At 40.1% G+C, this 21859-nt stretch overlaps 1 protein-coding gene across 1 annotated transcript in view; it reads left to right on the top strand.

Annotated features, from left to right (window-relative positions):
* The window catches only part of LOC128887698 (uncharacterized), a 65544-nt gene that overhangs the window by 39046 nt on the left and 4639 nt on the right, over positions 1-21859 (top strand). Inside the window, exon 5 of the mRNA XM_054143897.1 lies at positions 2384-3345. Coding sequence (XP_053999872.1) covers positions 2384-3345 — 962 coding nt within the window. The remainder of the gene's footprint in view (positions 1-2383; positions 3346-21859) is intronic.

Genomic DNA, 21859 nt, shown 5'->3' with positions numbered 1-21859 from the left:
TTAATTACTGTTCTATAACGGTCTGGATTGAGCATTTGCAATTTAATTTGATTTCCTTTCAATTGCTTCATTATAAATTCATTGGGTCCTATGTGTTGTTTTAGTGTTTCTATTAATGGATCAATGTTAGGGGTCTCTATGAATATTGGTGGTGGTTTTATGATATGAGTAGAATCTGTTTGTACATTCTCGTTACTTAGTTTTTGTAGTATTGCATACCTGATTGATGTTTGTGGGTCTTTTAGCCATTTGGTATTTGCTTTTGCGTTAATTAGTCTTATTTTTGTACCGAAGCTTTCCAGATCTGTTTTCGTCCCTCTTTTTCTTTTTAGTTTAGCCAGTTTCCATTGTTCATTGATAGTTTTTTCCAATTCGGTCTCTTCACTTGAGGTGTCTTCAGAGCAATCCATAGTTTGTGGTTGATTGTGTGTTAACGATGTCGGATTTTCGTTACTCATTATTTCGCACTTTACGTGCACTAATTTAAACTAAATATAAACTGAATATCCTACCCAGCTTACATCGAGTAGCCAAACGGTTATGGAAAAGTTGTTTGAATTCATTCACTTGTTACGTGTCACTGTGATCTGTTTGTATATGTCGCAGAGAAACGATAAAAATAGAGATTTGATCAAATCTCTAAGGTAGATGATCAATTCACGAGAGATGTTAAAATAACAACTCCGTAAGGTCATTTCCCTAAAAAAAGTAAGTGATTTGATCAAATCCCTTAACTGTTTTAGTGTAAAAATGAAATAATATTGTTTAGATATTGAAAGTATTTATTTAGTAAATCATGCGTTATTAAAAGTAGAATAGGTAATACAACAATACTCATAGAAACATAAATTATTTATTCCAGACTAATTAATAAAAGAAATAGGTACTTAAGCTGATATTTTAAAAACCAAAAAGAATATTTTTAGGGAATGTAATTAATAAACAATAATGTTCATTCATTTTTATTAAAACAAAAGATGTGCTTGTGAAAAAGTAACGTACATACTTTGTAACTCGAGATGCCACAAATCAACAACGTGTTTTAATAAAAATGAATGAACGTATTTATTGATTAATTATATTGAGACCGATTTACTTTTCTCGACAATCAGTAAGATCTAATTTAATTAATAATCTGAATATGTTATTTTGTCGAGAGAAGAAATCTACCCGGCGCGGCCTGGATCAAGGGCTGCCGGGGCTCTAAAGAATAAAAATTGAATTTATGTAAAATAAAGATTTAGGGCGCCAGCCGATTTTACGGCAAATCAACAAACGGATAAGTAGACTCACTCAGGGTGGGTGAGTTGGACGACCCGTGAGAGGTAAGAAAGAGTGGAAAGTATAATAGAGAATGAAATAGAATAAAGAAAGTATATTATTCAGGTAGAATGAGATTTTCCAGCTTACAGTATTTGTCGATGGATTACGGCTATCTATAACGGCTCGTACAGTACGTATAATCTTCGCTAATCGACTACTTGTCGAAACACTTCTTAAAATAAAACTAAATTAATATAATACAAAATACAACGGTAAAATATAAGAATATAAGGTGACGCTCGCTCAGCTCGGTACGACTTTTCTGTATCGAATCTCGGAACAGAGTGCTAGGAATCGAATGCGATCGCACGTGCTCGACGCCGGTTCTCCTTGCGGGTATTTTGGTAATTACCATGCCTGCCGCACCGATCTGGTCGATAGTTGAGTGACCACGCTTTTCGAATGGTAAGGAGTTTTACTTTCCTGTCACAACATTCACTAAAAATATTTAAAATTTCACTAAAAATATCCTTTTTGTGTTTTACAATATCAGTTTAAGTACCTATTTCTTTTACTAATTAGTTTCGAATAAATAATTTATGTGCCTACGACTATTGTTGTATTACCTACTCTACACTTAATAACGCATGATTTACTAAATTAATACTTCTAATATCTAAACGATATTATTCCATCTTTTCACTAAAACAGTCAAGGGATTTGATCAAATCATATTATTTCATCTTTTCACTAAAACAGTTAAGAGATTTGATCAAATCACTTACTTTCTTTAGGGAAATGATCTCACAGAATTGTTATTTTAACATCTTCCGTGAATTGATCATTTACCTTAGGGATTTAATCAAATATTTATTTTTATCATTTCCCTGCGACATATACACTGTACTGTACTCAATCAGAGCGACACGAGAACATGTCCGTTCAATACAACGGTTAGTGGAACACTGACTGTCAAATTTGAGATAAAAAGTCTCGCCACTTCAAGATGTACCATTTAACGCTTTCTGAAAAAATATACAAATAGCTACTAGACAGCTATAAATTATGAGCCCTTGTTATACATCTTGATAATAACCAACTGCTTGTTTCTTACCATCAGGAATCGCGACACCACGGGAATCGACAAGGAATCACGTGCTTCCAACACCTAGCAAAGCAGTATCGACGATAATAGACGGCCTGCAGCCTGTACCAGAGGCTCACGAGGGTTTGACGAGCTTCGCCGGTGTGTGGTCGGAATTAATACTCCATGACATCGCCTCCACGATCCACCCGACTCATCAACCCAATCAATGCTGCACAGGAAAAGCGAAGCATCCCGAGTGTTACGAGATCCGCGACGAAGATGGCGGATGCGCGAATTATTGGCGATCAGTGCCGGGTCTGACAGTGCACAAATGCAACTTCGAGACCAGAGAACAGATGAACGGTGCGTCAGCCTACTTGGACGGTTCCCATATATACGGGATTACCGACGAGAGGCTCCATCGACTCAGGACCTACACTCGGGGGAAAGTGGATATCTCCGCCTGCGAAATTTGCAACAGCACCAACGACAAAGCCCTCGGCACGATATATGCAGCGTTCTTGAATGAGCACAACCGCATAGCCGAGAAGCTGTCCGAAGCCAACCCCCATTGGGATGAGACGAAGCTGTTTCTGGAAGCTCGTCGACTGGTCGTAGCTCAGATTCAACATGTCACTATGAACGAGTACGTACCGAGTATTCTTGGAGAAGGGGCTCGAACCGATTCTGAGCTGATGCCAGTCCCCAGCGGATTTTACAACGGGTACTCGTCGTCCAACGTCGGAGGAACGTACGACGCTGTCGCATTGGCGGCTCTCCGCGCTCTGGTGTCGCTCCGCAGACACGGGATCAACGATGCCACGAGTCTGGAGGACCACGTGTTCGCGTCAGCCAATCGCGTGAACCTAGATCTCAGCCGCTCTGCTTACGAGCCTCAGTTGGACGCGAACGCTCATTTCGTTCACGTGGGCCGCGATCATGGGATTCCCGGATACGTCCAGTTCGTCGATTATTGTTCCGGAAACAATTCCACGGTAGGTTCTCACGATTTCTTTATCGAGTTATTCGTTTAATCATCGTTCAGCGAAACACAGCACTTGTAAACAATACCACGTGGCTTGCAGTAGCGAAATATGGCAGTGACAAAACGGACAATTACACTCTCCAACACGATTTTTTTTCCGCGATATCCACTAGGTGATTCTTATAGGGTTCCTCGTCCTAAATACGAATCTAAAAGTGAAATTGCTCCATCGCCCTTACTTTTCGAGAAATACGAGATTTTGTAAAAATGGTTGATTTTGAGATAAAACGTAGTAGTACTTGAAAACTACGAACACTAGAAAGTTCTATTTAGTCTTAAAAGATAGAGGAGTGTTTTCTGAATATGAAGACATATTCTTTTAGAATTATTTGCTCTTTTGAATGCCTGTAAATGAACACGGAATTTCAAAAGTTGATGATGCGTGAATTTTTCACGAAATACTTTTGTATTTTAATGAAGAGTTATACACCTAGGTCGATTTTACACTCCGTTATCGGATTCTGCAAACATTTCTGAAGAGAAAACCACCCGCGGTAAATGTTGGGACGGTTTCTAATCCATACGGTTTGACAAAATGTCAACTCGGAACGCATGAACGGTGTTTTGCCGCTGCACAGCCATTGCTCGCTATGTTTCGGTCAGTCAGGGCCGTCGCTACGGGATTCGCCTAATCGGTGCCACGCGCTATCGGTTTTTGTATTACATTTACATGTTTCAGATAAGTAATTCTTCAATTTTTTTTTTTTTTAAATAAGTGCTTTACGTCGCATCGACTGCAAGGTCATTAGCGACAAAAATGTTCTATATTTTCTGGAATAAGTTGGTATCTCTTAAATATTGGATGGTGTTATGAACATGGTCTTCAGAAGTTAAGGCCGAGTCTGGTTTTAATTTGTTTTTTCTTCTTTCGACATCGTATCTTCGGCATTCAAATAGTAGGTGATTTATTGTTGTTCTTTTCTTGCAGAGGGTGCATTGTGGAGGATCTGTTTTCTTTAATAAGTATTCATGTGTTATTTTAGAGTGACCTGCTCTGAGTCTAGTCATGATTACTCTTTCTTTTTTGTTCAAGTTGTGAGTGGGTATTGGTTGATAGAAATCTTGCACTATCTCGTGGATTTTGGTTCTTTGATTGGAGGTCCACAGTTTGTTCCATTCTTCTCTTGCTATAGTTTGTGTCGAATTTAGGATGTTTTGGTTAGGGATGAGTTTTCTAATTTCATTTGGAGGGATGGAGATTGCTTCTTTCGCTGAGGCGTCGGCTTTTTCATTTCCGGCGATTCCTTGATGGGATGGGACCCAGATGAGGATTATGTATTTACCATTGTCGGATAGTTCTGAACAAGTTTCTTGTATGGCTTCTATGTTTTCATGTTTATGTTTAGTATGTGTGTTCTTCTTAGCGGTAACTACGCTCATTGAATCTGTATAAATAACATGATATTGGTGGCTACTTGTGTAGGTGTAATGAAGAGCATCTAGGATGGCGTATGATTCAGCTGTAAATATTGATGTTGCTTTGGGGAGTCGTTGTTTGGTGACGAAGGCGAATCCTACTCCTTGGTCAGTTTTTGATGCATCGGTATATATTTTGTTGTAGAGTATGTATTGATTGTTTAGTTCAAGAAATCTTGCCTTGTGTTCGATGTAACTTTTATGGTCTTTAGGGGTTTCTGCAAGTTCCGTGTTGACTTGCGGGGTTTTGAGAGTCTAAGGTGCTATTTTACCGTAATTGTGTTCAATAATTGGCGTTGTCTTTATTTCGGGGAAATTTGGATATTTTGTGATTCGGATGTAGAATGGTGTTATGGAGTTAGGTCTTTTTTCCTACAGATGGGAGTATCTGTCAGTGAATACGTTGTTGAAAGTCGGGTTGTTTGGAGTGGAAGAAATTTTGATTGCGTATTTAAGGCTTAGAAGCTTTCTTCTTTGTTCCAGGGAGGTTTCTTTTGTTTCGAACAATATGCTGTTAATTGGGCTTGTACGATAACTTCCAGTGACTAATCTTAAAGCTATGTTATAGATGGTTTCAATTTGTTTCAATGTGGAGGGTTTGGCTGAATTGTAAATTATTGATCCATAGTCTATTTTGGATCTGATTAGAGCTTGATATATTTTTTGGATGGTTTCTTGATCTGCTCCCCAGTTGATATTGGATATAACTTTGATAATGTTTAGTCGTTGTCCACATATTTTTTTTAGGTGATTCATGTGTGGTATCCATGAGAGTCTTTTATCAAAGATGAGGCCAAGTAGTTTTATGTGTTGTGCCAATTTTATTGTTGTGTTATTCAGGTAAATTTGTGGTGGGTTATGATGTTGATGGCGTTTTCTCGTGAATATGATATATTGTCTTATGAGGAGAAAATTTGAGGCCTGATTCGTCCGACCATTTCTGAAGACTATTTATGCTTGACTGTAGAAGTTCTGTAACAATATTTATATTTTTTCTGCTGCAGGATATCGTAAGGTCATCTGCGAAAAGATTAACCTGTACAGGTGGTTTTATGTTTGTAGCGATATTATTTATTCCTATTAAAAATAGTGTTACGCTGATTACAGATCCTTATGGTACTCCGTTGAATATTTCAGTCGGCTTAGAGAGTGTGTCGTTGACTCTGACTTGGATTGATCTGTTTTTAAGAAAGTTCTTTATGAAAGCCAACATGTGTCCATTTATTTTTGCTTCGGTTAATGTTTCAATGATTTTGGGTCTCTGTATTGTATCGCATGCCTTTTCTATGTCTAAACAGACTAGTCCAAGGTGCTCGTTTTTTACGAATGTGTCACATATGCTGGTTTCTATGTTGATGAGTACATCCGAAGTCGAACGGTATTGGCGGAAGCCGTATTGGTACGATGCCAGAATGTTGTTTGATTCTAGAAACCATCTTAGTCTTGCATTGACTATCTTTTCTATGATTTTACACATTGTGTTCGTTAGTGCTATGGGTCGGTAACTTTCTGTTTCATGTTTGTTTTTGTTTGCTTTCAATATAGGTATGACTATAGCATTTCTCCATTTGTCTGAAACACTTGGTGGGTCCATATTCCGTTAAATATTTTGAGGAGGTGGCTTTTTCCGATCGGAGGGAGTTGTTTTAGAAATTTCTTTGGTATGTTATCCGGGCCTGGAGAGGAGTTTTTTGTTGTTAGGAGTGTGTTATTTAGTTCTTCTATTGTTATTTTTGCATTTAATATATGGTCGTTGGTATCTTTTTTTGAGTTTTAGCTGTAATGGGACGTGTTTGTGATGTCTGGTGGTTTTTCCGTTTTCTCAGTTGGTGTATTGTAGTTGTTGTCGATTGAATTTTGTTGAAAAGTTTCTGAGAGTGTATCGGCTATGTCTTTCAAGTTGGTTACAGTTTTTCCATCGCCTAGATTAAGAAATTGAATTTCTGTAGTGAGTGCTTTTCCATCGATGCTTTTTATTTTCTTCTACACTTCAGTTGTTGACGTTTGATTTGTGATGCTAGATATGTATGTTTCCCATTGCTTTTTACTTTGTTTAATAGTTTTACGAAAGGCGGCACGACATTTTTTGAAATTAATTAGATTTTCTGTGGTGGGTTTCTTTTTAGCTGTGTTAAATGAGTGATGGCTTTTGTTCAAAGCCTTCTGACAGTCTTCGTTCCACCATGGTATTGTTCGTCTTCTATTAATTTTTGGTTTAATTTGTTCGGAGGCTTCTTCTGCTGCAGTGTTAATGATTGTTTCAAATGAGTTTGTTATTTTGTTGATAGTATGCGTATTAATGTCGTATTCTAGGTCTTCGTATGTAAGCTGTCTAGTGATTGATTCTTGGTATATGTGCCAGTCTATTTTTTTAAGGTTCCATTTTGGGGTGTGGTACTTTAGCGTCAAAGGGATGTGATCTTCATATGTTATTTTTATGGAAAAATGATCGCTGTCGTGATGGTTGTCTAGGACTTTCCATTCTATATTTGGGATTAGTCTATTGGTACATATTGATAGATCTATTGAGCTGAAGGTGCCTCTACTTACGGAAAAGTGCGTTGGATTTCCTGTGTTAAAAAGAATTAGGTTTGGGTTCTCTAAAAGTTTTTCTACTGTTTTTCATCGAACGTCTGTTTTGTATGATCCCCAGAGGAGGTTATGGCTATTGAAGTCCCCTACTAATAGTAAGGGTGATGGTATTTGATTTATTAGGTCTTGTAAATCTGTCAATTTCAAAGCGTGACTATTTGGGATGTATATGTTGCAGATGTGTAATTTGCTCGGGAGTGCAATAGAAATTGCTATTGCTTCTAAATTTGTCCTTAGTGGTATCTCGGTGGCTTTAAATTTATCTGAAGTAGCTATGAGTACTCCTCCGCTTGAGTAGTTTTAGTTAGTTCTGTTTTTTGTAAAAGTGGAGTAGCCTTTTAGAGTTGGATGGTGGGATTTCTTGAAGTTGGTTTCTTGTAGGCAAATAATGGTTGGGTTGTGTTGGTTTATGATAAGCTGTAGTTGTTCACAGTGTGTGTAATACCCGTTTATGTTCCACTGGATTATCGGTTTCATAGTGTGTATCTATTAATGGAGAGTTTGGTTTAGAATATGATTGATTAAAGTGTTTTGTTTTCAGTGTCAGATGACCAGTCAGTAGTGGTGATTTCAAGTGTTTTGGGGTGGAGTTTCTTGCATAGCCTATGTATTCTACTTTTGATGCTTCGTTCCTTGAGTGACGGATAAACTTTTTTCAGCATTTCTATCAAGGCTATGATGTTCTCCGTGTATGTTTTGGCGATTTCGATTGGATTTGGTGAACCGAAGGCATTTTCTAAAAAGCTTTTTAATTGAGCATAATTTAGTATGTAGTTATTGTTTGCATTATCGATATCTTTTCTGGCTGGTTCCAGCATTTCATCTATTCTTCTTGTTGTGGGGGTCGGTGATGAGAGTCTTTTGGTCTTTTTTTTGGTTGGATCTGGGATAGTTGTTTTTTTAATAGACGAAATCAATGATGGTGGTTTGAAGTTTAGATCGGTTGGTTTTACAAGGTGACTTGAAGTTTCTTCTGATGATATCGATCAGGGCCTTTTCATACCGGATTTTTTAGTCTGTGGTTCTTCCATTTTAGTCTCTATATCGTCTGTTTTGTCTTTTGGGAGATCTAGGGTGTTATTTGATATGTGGGGATTCTGGTTTGTATCTGTCTGAGTGATGATTTCAATATTATTGGTATTATGTGGGCATTGGTTGGTAACGTGTCCTTCCTGTTGGCAACCCAAAGCAGATCAGTTTGTCTATGGTTGTAAATATTCTATATATGGTATCTTCGAGATTAATAGTAAACGAGCTTGGTATCTTTTTGGAATCATCCGGATTTACATACACTTGTTGCCGAAAACTTAGTATGTGGGAGAAGTCTGGGTCTGTTAGCCCTGCTTTTAAATGTAATATTTTTGAGCAAAGTTTAATGTTATTGCTTTTGAATGCGTCTTCGATTATGGAATTGGGGATGATTGGAGCAACGTTAGATAGAATAATTTTTTGAGCCGGTGTTAACATAGGACGAATCTCTATATTTTCATTATTGATTGATATTGTTTTATGTCTCGATGTTAATGTGGTGACTGTTTCTTTGTTTTTGAAATACATACATATTCTTCCGTTGGATATTTTAGAGATATACGTAATGGCTTTGATTCCAGTGATATTAACGATAGCTCGAGTTGTGATTCCATCGGATGTTTGTAAGATGATAGCTTGGTCTTTGGAAGGGACATGATCGTGTTTTGTGGCATTAGCGTAGGTTTTACTTGGTTCGGTGGTAGCGTTGTAGGTTTGGTTTATTTCCTTATTCGGTGTGGATTGGAGGCCCCTGTACTCAGAAGTTCCGTCTTTTGATGGTTCATTTGTTAATGGCATTGTTAGCTGGTAGCGATTGGTGTGTGTGATGCTTCGACACCACCATTATCATTGCCACGACTATATATGTTTGTCACTGATATGGCACTGTTGCTGTTTCAATCACTGGCACTGACACAGTCACTAACACGCGGACACGTATTTCGGATTTGGAACTCGCGAAATTGCCGTTGTATCTAAACACGTCTTACTGCTGTGGTAGCTGGGACGCAACTGTCTTCATTTTTAAATTTATGATTTATACTGGAACTCAACAAAAGGGAGACAATTTTCCACTGTTTAAACTTTAATCATTAATTTCCCGTTTTTGTATCTTCAATTATTCGACTTCTGTTAATTTGGTATTGAGCAAACTTTCTTTAAATCTAAATTGAATTATTTAACAATTAATTCAATCTATAATTGTATATTTTGTTGTTATTTTTTAATGAAAACTGCTACCTAACAAATTTCTCTTTAGAGCAGAGTTTACCCCCCAAACACTAACTTAAAAAAATAAAAATAGATTAAAATATCGAAAAATAGTAACATTAAGTTTTAAAATGGTTTTCTATTCGTCAATGTGGGGTGAATTTTAACGAAGTTACGAGAATTTGATGGTTATTATTCAAGCGCGTAGCGACGATTGTGCAGAACGTATGACGACGGCCCTGATTCACCGATATAATGCGAGCGAAGCCTACGTGCCGGCAAACAGAATTCGAGCGTTCTAAATTAATATTATCTGATAATATTATTAGATAATATTATTACCGAATATATATAATATTATAATATTATATATTATTAGATAATATTATCTAATATTATCTAACATTTACCGCGGGTGGTTTTCTCTTCAAAAATGTTTGCAGAATCCTATAATGCATAGTAAATTCGACCTAGACGAACAGCTTCTCATAAAAATACAAAAGTATTTCGTGATAAAATAATTTTTGGAAAAAAAATTTAACCGACTTCAAAAAAGGTACAGTGAAAAGTATGAAATAATTTCTAGTTAATTTATATGAATACGCACTAGCTCTAGATATAATTGCTCCCCATACAGTAAAAGTATGGGAAAATGCAGTGAAAAGCATGAAATAATTTCTAGTTAAACTGCATTCCTATTCACCATCGTTTGATAAATTTGGTTAAATTATTAAATACATCATATTAAATGCAATGCACTTTTTTCAGAGGCGGCGCAAAATTTAAAATTAAGTATATTCAAAATTGCCAAACTTGGTTTAATTTTGTGTCGGAGAAACAAAAAATATGGCCTTTAATTATTGCTATTACTATATCCGCTTTAGACATCATATTCATTAACACTATTCAATATCGCCGCCCCCACCAAATACTATCCCAAATCTATTCATACAGTATTTCCATGGAGAGAGTTTATACATTAGCAGTAATCAATATTGCCGCCCCTCCCCCTCATAAAAGCCCCAAATCTACTCAAACTATATTTCCGTTTACATACTACATACATTAACTATTAATTCTTCATAGACAATAAACATGTATACATTGACAGCATTCAATATTGCCGCCTCTACCAAAAGCTAACCCAAACCGGAATTAAGAATTTTTTACATCTGCGCCGCCTCCGAAAAAGGTGCATTGCATTTAATATGATGTATTTAATAATTTAACCAAATTCATCAAACGATGGTGAATAACAATGCAGTTTAACTAGAAATTATTTCACACTTTTCACTGCATTTTCTCATATTTTTAAGCAATTATGTCTACAGCTAATGCGTATTCATATACATTAACTAGAAATTATTTTATGCTTTTCACTGCATTTTCCCAAACATACGTGAAATAGTACGCTTTTTGCGATAAAAAGTGATATAAAGTGGTACAAAATAAGACAAGGACAAATGTTTTGCTATGGGACCAAATGGCAAATGCTCTTCCAGATGCAAGATGTTTCAATCTGATTGGGTCATCCGTCTCGCAGTAAGAAGCAAGACAAAATGTTTCTGTTTAAAAAAAAAACGGGTAAAAAATGACAAATCACAAAATGTTTCTTTTACGCGACCAACTGGAAGAAATATTTGACAAGATGCAAGAGGTTTCACTCCGATTCATCAAGCCATCTCGACGTAATCGGCAAGCATACTTAAAAATCACGGTTTTTTGGTAAAAATACGGGTAAAAAATGACAAATCGCAAAAGGTCTTGACAGCAGGATCATCGAGGGAACATGCTCTACAAGATGCAACAGGATTCATTCCGATTGGTCAAGCCATCTCGGTGTAATCGGTGAACAGACATAAAAAAAAAAATATATATACACATGTCGAATAGTGTAACCTCCTCCTTTTCGAAGTCGATTAAAAAGTACTCGCGTCGGCAACTTTTTGAACCTCGGTATTCATTTAGAGACATTCAAAAGAGCAGATAATTCTAAAGGAATATGTCTTCATATTTAGAAAACACTCCTCTATCTTTTAAGACTAAATAGAATTTTCTAGCGTTCGTAGTTTTCAACTAGTACTACGTTTTCTCTTAAAATCGACCGTATTTACGAAATCTCGAATTTCTCGAAAACTAAGAGTGATGGAGCAATTTTACTTTCAGATTTGTATTTAGGACGAGGAACTCTATAAGAATCACCTAGTGGATATCGGGGAATTTAAAAAAAGTTTAAATTTGTTAGACAGTGTTATTTTTGGAAACAAAGATATTTGTTGTTTTATTAACGTTTTACACAGATACGTGGTAGGAGATCGTGGTCCTACGTCTATATCCTTCTTCTCACAGGCCATTCCCTAACTAAATGCCCTCTACCAACCGTCTTTCACCTGTGCGGAATTATCAGTGCTACCAACATCCTTACCTTAATTTCGCACAAGTCTTAATTTAAATAAAAGTTTACAAAAATTACGAGCGCAGTCCACGCCTCCCCTTAATTTTAGTAGGACTTTTTATAAAACTAAAAGAAAAATAACATATTACTTGCATGTAACTAAAAAAAATTATACTTTTGGTTTCTTTGACTCTTAATCTAACATGAATTAAATGCTTAATCTACTACACGTCCTAATCTATCATTTTACTTTCAAAGTAATTCAATTTTATGTGTTCTAACCAGAGGTGGGTAATATTTGTAGAATAAATATTTTAAATACTATTTCAAATAATAGATTCTTCATAATTCAAATAAAATAATATTTCAAATGAGATATAAAATTTCAGCAAATAAAATATTTTATTTTAATAATCTAACACATAAAATAAAATATGTTTCATTTTAATAACATAAAGCATAAAATAGAATACTTTCCATAGTTTTTAATTTGAAAATAAACATATGTAGTATGGCATAGTATTTAGAATATTACAATTGTTCGCAATTTTATATCAAAATAAAAAAAAAATTATGTTAAACATTGATTTTTAGTCGTAATTGAGTATGTTGAAAACGCACTTTCCCATAAGAGTTCACGTTAAAAAGTGAAAAATTGAAACATTTATTTCTTAGCTTTTAGGTACCCTAGCTTCCCCAAAATTTGTGTGGGCGTTTTTGGGGAAAAATCTAATCCGTATACAAATTTTTATAATTTTCTTGGCGTTATTTCTATTTGCACTAGAGCCTCCTTAATTAATTTTTTTGTTTTCGCCTCAAATGAACTGTACCGCATTCGACACACTTTAAATATATTTATTCATACAGCACATAAACGATTAAAGCAATTGAACTCGAAACAAAACTATAATTCACTGTAATTTGAAATACCAATTTAATTTCTTCAACAGGCGATGTTTAACAAAAATAAAAATACTACGTTTATTTAGTATTACCAAATAAAAGAACAGATTTATTATGAAATTATTGATACTTGTTATAACTTTACCATATATCAGAACATTTATTTGTATGAAGACGCCACTATGATGTTACCAGTAGTTACCAGATTTTTAAAACAGAATTCGATCGAATGTTGAATTCAAAGTATAGGAGTAATAGGACATACTTATCCTAAAACTAATATTAGGTTGGGGAAAAAGTAATCCATTATTTCTCCGCTAGATGGCTGTAATGATATATATCTCGTAAAGTATTGGTCAGACAACTTCGGGTTTGTGCTCGTTCGAAAAGTGACATTCTGTACTACAAAAAATTCTTCTACAGTTTTGTGATTGGTTGATTCAGTTGTGATTTATAGGGTGTCAAAAATGGAAGTTAACAAAGAGAAAATTCGGTACATTTTACAATTTTGCTTTGATAAAGGCGAAAATGGAAGGCAGGCGGCTGAAACTGTGAATGGAGTTTATGGTCCGGATACTGTAACAGCTAATTATGTGCAATTTTGGTTTCGTCGATTCCGTTCCGGTATTTTCGATGTTAAAGATGCACCTCACACAGGTAGACCGGTCGTCGAAAATGTCGATAAAATCATGGAAAAGATCGAAGTAGACCGGCATGTTAGCTGTCGTAGCATCCCCTAGAAGCTAAAGATCGATCATAAAGCAGTTTTAAACCATCTCCATAAAGCTGGATTAAAAAAGAAGCTCGATGTCTGGATGCCACACGAATTGACGCAGAAAAACAAAATGGATCGAATTTCCATTTGCGAAGCTTTGACCAAACGGAATGAAATAGACCCATTTCTTAGACGGATGGTGACTGGGGATGAGAAATGGGTCACATACGATAATATTATGAGAAAACGATCATGGTCAAAGCGCGGTGAAGCGTCTCAAACGGTGACCAAGCCGGGACTTACAGCCAGGAAGGTTCTTCTGTGCTTATGGTGGGACTGGGAAGGAATCATCCACTACGAACTGCTTCCATATGGCCAAACACTAAATTCGGACCTCTACTGTCAACAATTGGACCGGTTGAAGGTAGCGATTGACCAGAAGCGGCCAGAATTAGCCAACAGGAAAGATGTTGTGTTCCATCAAGACAATGCCAGGCCACACACGTCTATAGTGACTCGTCAAAAACTCCGGGAGCTTGGTTGGGAAGTTTTAATGCATCCACCTTATAGTCCGGACCTGGCACTAAGCGATTACCATCGTTTTTTAGCCTTGCAAAATTTCCTTAGAGATAAGAAATTGGCATCCAGAGAAGATTGTAAAAATCGCTTAGTCGACTTTTTCACCAATAGAGACCAGGGTTTCTATGATAGAGGCATTATGAAATTACCCTCAAAATGGCAACAAGTTATCGCACAAAACGGTGTATATTTGACTCAAATCGGACAATCCGAACCATGAAAAATAAAGACTTGAAATAAAGGTAAAAATAATGAATTACTTTTTCCCCAACCTAATATTTTCCAAGGTATTCAGTTGTTAGAATACATAACCTTTTTTAATAAGATAATTTACAAGTACGTATAAAAAATTGGATTTTAACACAAAAATTAGACCTTTTCTTATTAATTAACAGTGCTACACGAAGTTATAATTCATGACTTTGTGTGACCTTATGCGATATTATACATTATTACATACCGTTAGAAACATAACTCATAAAACAGACATACGGTCATCTTCATAATACAAAATGTATCAAAAATATTTTGTTTTAATTTATGGCATTTTATTTTTCGTAAAACATTATGAAACTTTTCTTCCTATTATTTCCCTGTATCAAGATACATTTAGAAGCAAAGTGTTGAATAATTATAATATTGGATACACCGTGAACTCGACTTTCTCGACTTATTCAACTTTTCTTTTATCATATTTGTGAAATTGCATTGCAAGTGGCAATAGTATGTGCCGATTAATCAACACTTTTATTTAGTTAAAAGAAATTATCATGCAAGCTTACGAATAACTGAAGAATCATTACATTTATGAACAATCAACAATACTTTCTACATGTACTACATCTACTTTCTGTATATTTTAGGGGGACAATGATTGGAGTTAGAGTTGGAGTATAGATTTTAGCCCATACCGAGCACTCAGTCTCTGTGGACCATTGTACTCGGGCCCTTGCGGGCGGGCGTTAAGGGGTCGAGGGGGAGAGGCCGACCTCCTGTGCGACGCGCAGGAGTTCGCCGATTCCCCTTTCTGTCACTCTGAACGTTTCTAGGTGCCTGTCACCTAGGATCCTTTCCCTAGAATCCTCAAGTGCCCTGCACCCAGCAATCACGTGCAGCGGGGTTTCATCCGCTTCTCCGTATCTAGGACAGGTGGGGTTGCCCTGCAGTCCCAATCTAGTTAGATGCCTTCCAGTGTGCCAGTGCCCCGTGACCAGCCCGACGACAAGCCTGAGCCTATCGCGGTCCAGTCTTACCAGTGCACTACCCAGTCCACTGGAAGGTTGCTCTAGCATAGCCCTCGTGTGCCTCATTGCCGGTTCATGCCTCCAGAGGTCCAGAAGGCGGCCCTCTGCCCACTGCTTGTTCAGTGTTTTTACATGGCCGGCTGGGACACCCACGGAGCACACGATCGTATTCTCGGTCCCTCTGGTCCCTTGTCTGGCTAGATCGTGTGCTTTTTCGTTCCCTCGGATGGCGGCATGCCCTGGCACCCAGATGAGATTCACCCTGTTGTCCCTGCCAAGCTGGGACAGGTCTACACAGCTTTTTGTTGTCGCTGAGGTCACCCTTACTTTAGTTAGCGCCCTCAGCGCAACCATACTGTCGCTGCATATATAAATGTGCTTGCGTCTGTATCCCTTGTCCCGGATCGCTCTAGCGCCGGCCCAGATCGCAAACATTTCTGCTTGGGCTACGGATGTAGACAGGCCAAGGTGGAATGATAGCTCCATCCTGGGCCCTCCGCACCATGCCCCCGCACCCACTCTTGTCTCCGATTTGGCCCCGTCTGTAAACCAAACTAGCCCTCCCGGGGACAGTACTTTCTCTTCGCGTTCCGCCCATGCTTGTCTGCTGGGGAAGCGGACTGTAAACTGGTGGTGGAATACGTGGGCAGTCGGGCAGCGATCACCCCCGAGGCTGAGTACCTCGTGGAGGTCCTCGGCCTGTTGAAGGATGCTCGCATGACCTTGTCTGCCCCTAATCCATCTTCCACTCACGTGCAGTCTGCAAGCTGTGTTTCTTGCCTCTGCCATCGCCGTAACATGCGGTGGTGGTAGATTTAGCAGGGCGCACATTGCCACTGTTGGGGTGGTTCTGAACGCATCTGTGATACCCAACAACGACAACCTAAACACCCTATCCAATATCTTCCTGTTCGTGCCTCGACTCAGCGCGGGCCACTAAACAATGGAGGCGTAGCAAAGTTGGGGGACTAATATGGCGTTATGTAGGCATTTTACCATTTCTGGTTTCAGTCCCCAGGATTGTCCAAACATCCTCCTGCAGGCCCAGAAGGTAGCCGTTGCCTTTTGTGCCTGTCTGGTGATGTGGCTTTTCCACGTGAGTCTACTGTCCAGGGTAACTCTGAGATATCGGACCTCCCTGGAGAGCTTGAGCTCTATGCCGTATACTGTGGGAAGCCTCAGTGTGAGGTTCCTTCTTCTTGTGAACAGCACCAGCTCAGTCTTAGTGGGGTTAACCCTTAAGTTCTGAGCAAGGCCTACCTTTCTACCTTGTCCAGGGCAGTCTGCATTTTACTAGCGATCCTGCCCGGGTGATTTCTGACAACAGCTATACAGATGTCGTCTGCAAACCCTACCACTTTCACGCCCAGCTCTTCGAGTTGTACGAGAAGCCCATCGACCACTAGCAGCCACAGCAAGGGGGAAATTACGCCCCCTGCGAGCAGCCCCTGCCGACTAGGGCCCTGATCTCGATCCCGTTGAAACTGGTCGTGATGGTCCTGGTGCTCAGCATGCGGCGAAACCAGTCGACAATGGTGTCGTTCACTTGGAAATGTCTAGCCGCTGAGCAGATTACATCGAAGGAGGTATTGTCGAAGGCTTCTTCAATGTCGAGAAAGGAGCACAGGGTGGACTCTTTCTTGCCGAGCGACCCCTCGATGGTCCTGACTAGGTCGTGAAGGGCCGTTTCAGTAGATCTGCCCGTCCGATACGCGTGCTGGTAAGTACTCAACGGATTTAACGTCAGCACTGCATCCCTGACATACCTGTCAACCAGTTGCTCCAGCGTCTTCAGCATGAAGGATGTCAGGCTGATATGTCTAAATGCCTTGACGGTGTCATAACTGGTCTTCCCCGGTTTCGGTATGAATACCACTTTTACTTCCCTCCAGGCTTTAGGCACGTATTTCAGTGTAATGCAGGATCTGTAGATCCTTAGCAGGTGCCCGACTAGCTCCTCCCCGCCCTCCTGCAAGAGAGCAGGGAAGATGCCATCAGTCCCTGGACTTTTGAATCTATCGAATGATTTCAGAGCCCACTTGATCCTGTTGACTGTGACGATTTGCCTCGCCATGCCCCAGTCCCTCGTCTCCTGAACTGTGGGCTCGATCCATCTTGGCGATATCCCACCGCTAATTCTGGACTCGGGAAAGTGTGTCTCCAACAGGTGCCCTAGAATGGACTCCCTGGTGTCAACTGCCGTACCGTCTGGGAGTAGCAATCCTCCCAGCTTGATGCGGGGTCCTTGGAGGAAGACCCTTCGGACCCTGGCAGCCAAGGGTAGGCTGTCCATTTCCCCGCAGAAGCTCCTCCAGGCCCTGGTTTTGGACTCCCTGATGCGCTTCTTATAGGTCCTCTGCAAGGCCCTATAAGCCGCCCAGTCAGACTCGCCCATGGTTTTCCGGGCCTTATTTAGCAACTTGCGAGATTTGGAACGGAGGGCGGTTAGCTCTGAGTTCCACCAAGCTACTTTTTTGTCCTGCCTACGATTCTTAGGCGGGCAAGAGACTTCATAGAATTCTATCACGGAAGAGCGTAGAAAATCTACTTCTTTTTCTATAGACCCTATGGTCGCGGGGCGGTCTCTCAGACCCCTAGCCTCAGACTTAGTTCTTGTTTAAAAGAGCACCAGTCTGTGGCACTGGGGTTCCTGTACTCTGCTACCCTAATTGGGGTTGGCCCTATCGCTAATTTGAAGGATATACGACGGTGGTCCGATAGTGTGTCTTCCTCGTCCACTCGCCACTCCCTTATGCACTGTGCAACCGCTCGTGTTCCCAGTGTAAGATCAATCACCTCTTTCCTGCTGGAGGTAACGAACGTAGGCTTGGATCCCTTATTTAGGATATCCAAGTCCGTAGAGGAGATGTACTCTAAAAGGTCTCTCCCCCTGTTGTTGATGTTAGAACTCCCCCATATTATGTGGTGCAAATTCGCGTCGCACCTTATCAATAGCTCCAGTCTTTTTTCCTTACAGTAGGTAATTAACTCTCTGAGTTCCCTGTTTGGTGGTGGTTCCTCAGAGTCATAGGGGACGTAGGCTGAGCACATCACAATTGTGGTGTGGACTCCCCCCCCCCCCCGGGCCATATGCCTGATCTTCGCCGCAGCTGTGACCCTACTGCAGTACTTGTCCAGTCTTAGGGCACCGAGACTACGGTTTACGTAGATGCAGGCCCTAGGTCCTGGTTCGATCCGCGAGGGGGTGCTTATTAACACCCCATGCTTGGTAGATATCCTTCTGATCAACTCCTTGTACACCCAAGGTTCTTGGATGAGAGATATATCTGTTTGGTCAACTGCAATGTCCCGGCTTAATCATGCAAGTTAATCTGCGAGCATCTAAGGCCGTCCCCTACCACATTGATAGGGGCCATGCCGATCCTCGCTCGTTGACACGTCGGGGAGTATAGGGGGTCACGGTTACTGGCCATTTCCCCTCCATTCCTCCCCGCCTCCGGCCTTCTTCTGTGGATGCCCTAAGAGGGTCTTTTGTGACCCTCTTTGCCAAGCCCTTTCTCCCCCTTCCCCTCTCAGATGCGGGTCCCTTTCCCCTCGAAGAGCCGGCTTTTACCGCCACCCTCGAGGGTCCGGGCCCCCCATTGAGGGTGACATTAGTACCTCTTGGTACTTCGGTTACCGGGTTCGTGGCCGGTGGTCCAGGTTCCGATGAGGCCGGAACGACCTCCATCGGTTCCCCAGCCCCGGTTCCATCCCCTTTCGCCGGTTTCGCATCTTTGTGCGAGGGTCCCCCGGTCCCCACCCCGGTCCGGGTACGGGTCTCATAAAAATGAGCCCTTCCCAGCCCGCTGTGGGGCTTGAACCCCTCCTCCCTCAAGACCTTAAGGGATTCGGCGTCTACGCCGAGCACCATGTGCGTAGCGCTGCCGACCACCTTCCTGTCCCACAGCCTCCATAGGGAGGTCCGTAGGCCAGGGTTGGCATGTCTTAGCCTCCTCAGGATGACCTCGGTGCTCTCCACCATCATGGGAAAGACTCCTGTCATCCTGCTGAGGCTTGGGAGCTGCTCCCTCTCCAGAACTTGGAGTGAGGCTCCCTCCCATGGTTTTAGGCCCGGGACGGTCTTTTTTAGCCATCCCTTGGCCTCATCGTCCGAGCAGGTGATCCACAGGAGCCCCTGCTCGAACTTTACTCCCTCAAAACGAGGGAGCATCCCCTCCTCTCCTCTGCATCTTGGGCCTTCATGAGCCCAAGCTGCATCTGCTTTGCCTTCCCCTCGGTAAGCAACGCCTCGGGGTAGCCAGAGAGCGCCACAATCGCTCTCTTGCCGCCCTTCAGCGCCTCGGCGTAACCAGTTGGGGAAGGCAATTTCGCCTTCTTTTTCAGGGCCTGAGGAGGGGTCTCTTCATCTGATCTGGGCCTTTTTAAACCCTGAGCCTGAACCCCTCCCGAGTTCCCTGCCACTTCGTCCAAGTTAGCCGCCTCAGAGGCCGACAAACGCTCTGCCAGTTTGGCTTTGCGCGCCTTCCTCTTAGCGGCTCCACTCTTTTTCTTCCATATGAGTTTGGTGCCTGTGGATTCCGTGGTCCCAGTCGGTGCCGGGCCCTCTGTCTCCACAGACAATTGTGGTGTGGCCATCGACAGCCCTCGCGTCAGCTCGGTAAGTACCTCGCCGACACAGAGGTCCGCCTCAACCACACCGGGCGTAGTCGAAGGTCCCCCTGTCGGGGTCCCTTCGCGTTGAGGTGTAGATAAAAAAGCGTGTGGTTTCATAAGATTCCCACGAGAAGGGAGGAAATATTCTGTCCGCCCCCGCAGAGCCTGCTTGCAGGAGTAAGGCTAAAATACAATGGGGTTTCGCCTAGGGCTCCAAGGGCATCGTTCACGACACCATTACCCCGGTGCCATCCAGCCCTCGGCACGATAGCTTACACCTTGGCTTGGGGAGTTGGTCCGCGGTGGGGCCTTGGTTCCCGTAGGCCGGGTTTTACGCCAGCCGAATCCCTTATAGCCCTCACTGACCCTGCCACCTCGGCATCCCCGACCGATCACGGATTGAGATCCGCACCTCGGTACGGGTCTGACTTCGGCATGCCTGGCCGTTCCCCTATCCCCCACACGGGGACGCGCCCGGTAGGTACTCAACCTCATCCTCTCCCCCCTTTCGGGGATGGGAAAATTTGTCTTTTATGACATTACCGTTGTTATAGATAATATAAATACAACACGAATAAATAATAAAAAATGACAAAAATAATGGTGTATTTCAAATTTGTGTAGTCAAAAGTCAATGAAAATTACTTATAAGTACATTGCGGATCTTTATGTAAAATAAAATCTTTGTAAACGTACCTATAAAAATTGAACCTAAATAGGAATTTATTTTATTCTGCAAATATTATAACATGAACTTTACTTTCAATCTTTTTTATATTCTTGCGCATTCAAATTTTCTATAAATGCATAAAGATCCGTAGTCTACTTACAAGCCATTTTTCCATACCATTTTTGTTTTATTAAAAAATAAAATCTTGAAGCGTCATTTCGAAAACCGTTTATAAATAAAAGGTATTATTTTTTCATTACAAAGTTATGTCAACCTAAACATTTTTAACGTTTCAACAATTTTATTCTGGACTGCTTCGGAAACAGTATGTAAAATTAATCTAAAAGTAAAATTTAGTGTCTATAACACAAAGATAAATGTGTAAAAGAAGTAACTATTAGGTTGTCCTAAAAGTTTCTTTCATTTCAGTAATAAGTAATACATACATAATATTTTACGTCTAATATTATATTATTGAATTGCGTACGATTCATTTTGCTCCATTTCTGTTACAATATTAGCATCTAAGAAATTAGGTTGTCTATTTATATGAACAGTGCCATTTAAAATAACTGAATGCAAATCACGGAAGAAACTTCTGGGACAACCTAATACATACATATTTACGTACATGTATGTAGTAGTAAAATTTTAAAAATTACCCTTAGTTAACAAAATACAAGAACCAAATAATCTATTTCAAATAATAGATTCTTCATAATTCAAATAAAATAATATTTCAAATGGAATATAAAATTTCAGCAAATAAAATATTTTATTTTGATAATTTAACACATAAAATAAAATATGTTTCATTTTAATAGCATAAAAAAGCATAAAATAGAATACTTTCCATAGTTCTTAATTTAAAAATAAACTGTGTATGTATGATGCACAGATAGAGAAACTATTTATTGCAAATATTATGATTTCTTGCGATTGAAGAATATCTTTTTCCATCATTCATTTTATGAAGATTCTTAATAGAAGTATTCATTGAAGAACTACATTGAATGTATGTTTATAATGCAGAGGAAAAGTACTTCGTTCGTTTTAGATTACCAAAATAAATATATTTTTTATCCAACTTCGAAA

The sequence above is a fragment of the Hylaeus anthracinus genome, unplaced genomic scaffold (genome assembly GCF_026225885.1).
Source record: "Hylaeus anthracinus isolate JK02 unplaced genomic scaffold, UHH_iyHylAnth1.0_haploid 11989, whole genome shotgun sequence".
Classification (NCBI taxonomy): Eukaryota; Metazoa; Arthropoda; class Insecta; order Hymenoptera; family Colletidae; genus Hylaeus; species Hylaeus anthracinus.
Note: the sequence above shows the minus strand (reverse complement) of the source record. Positions and strands in the feature narration are given on the sequence as shown.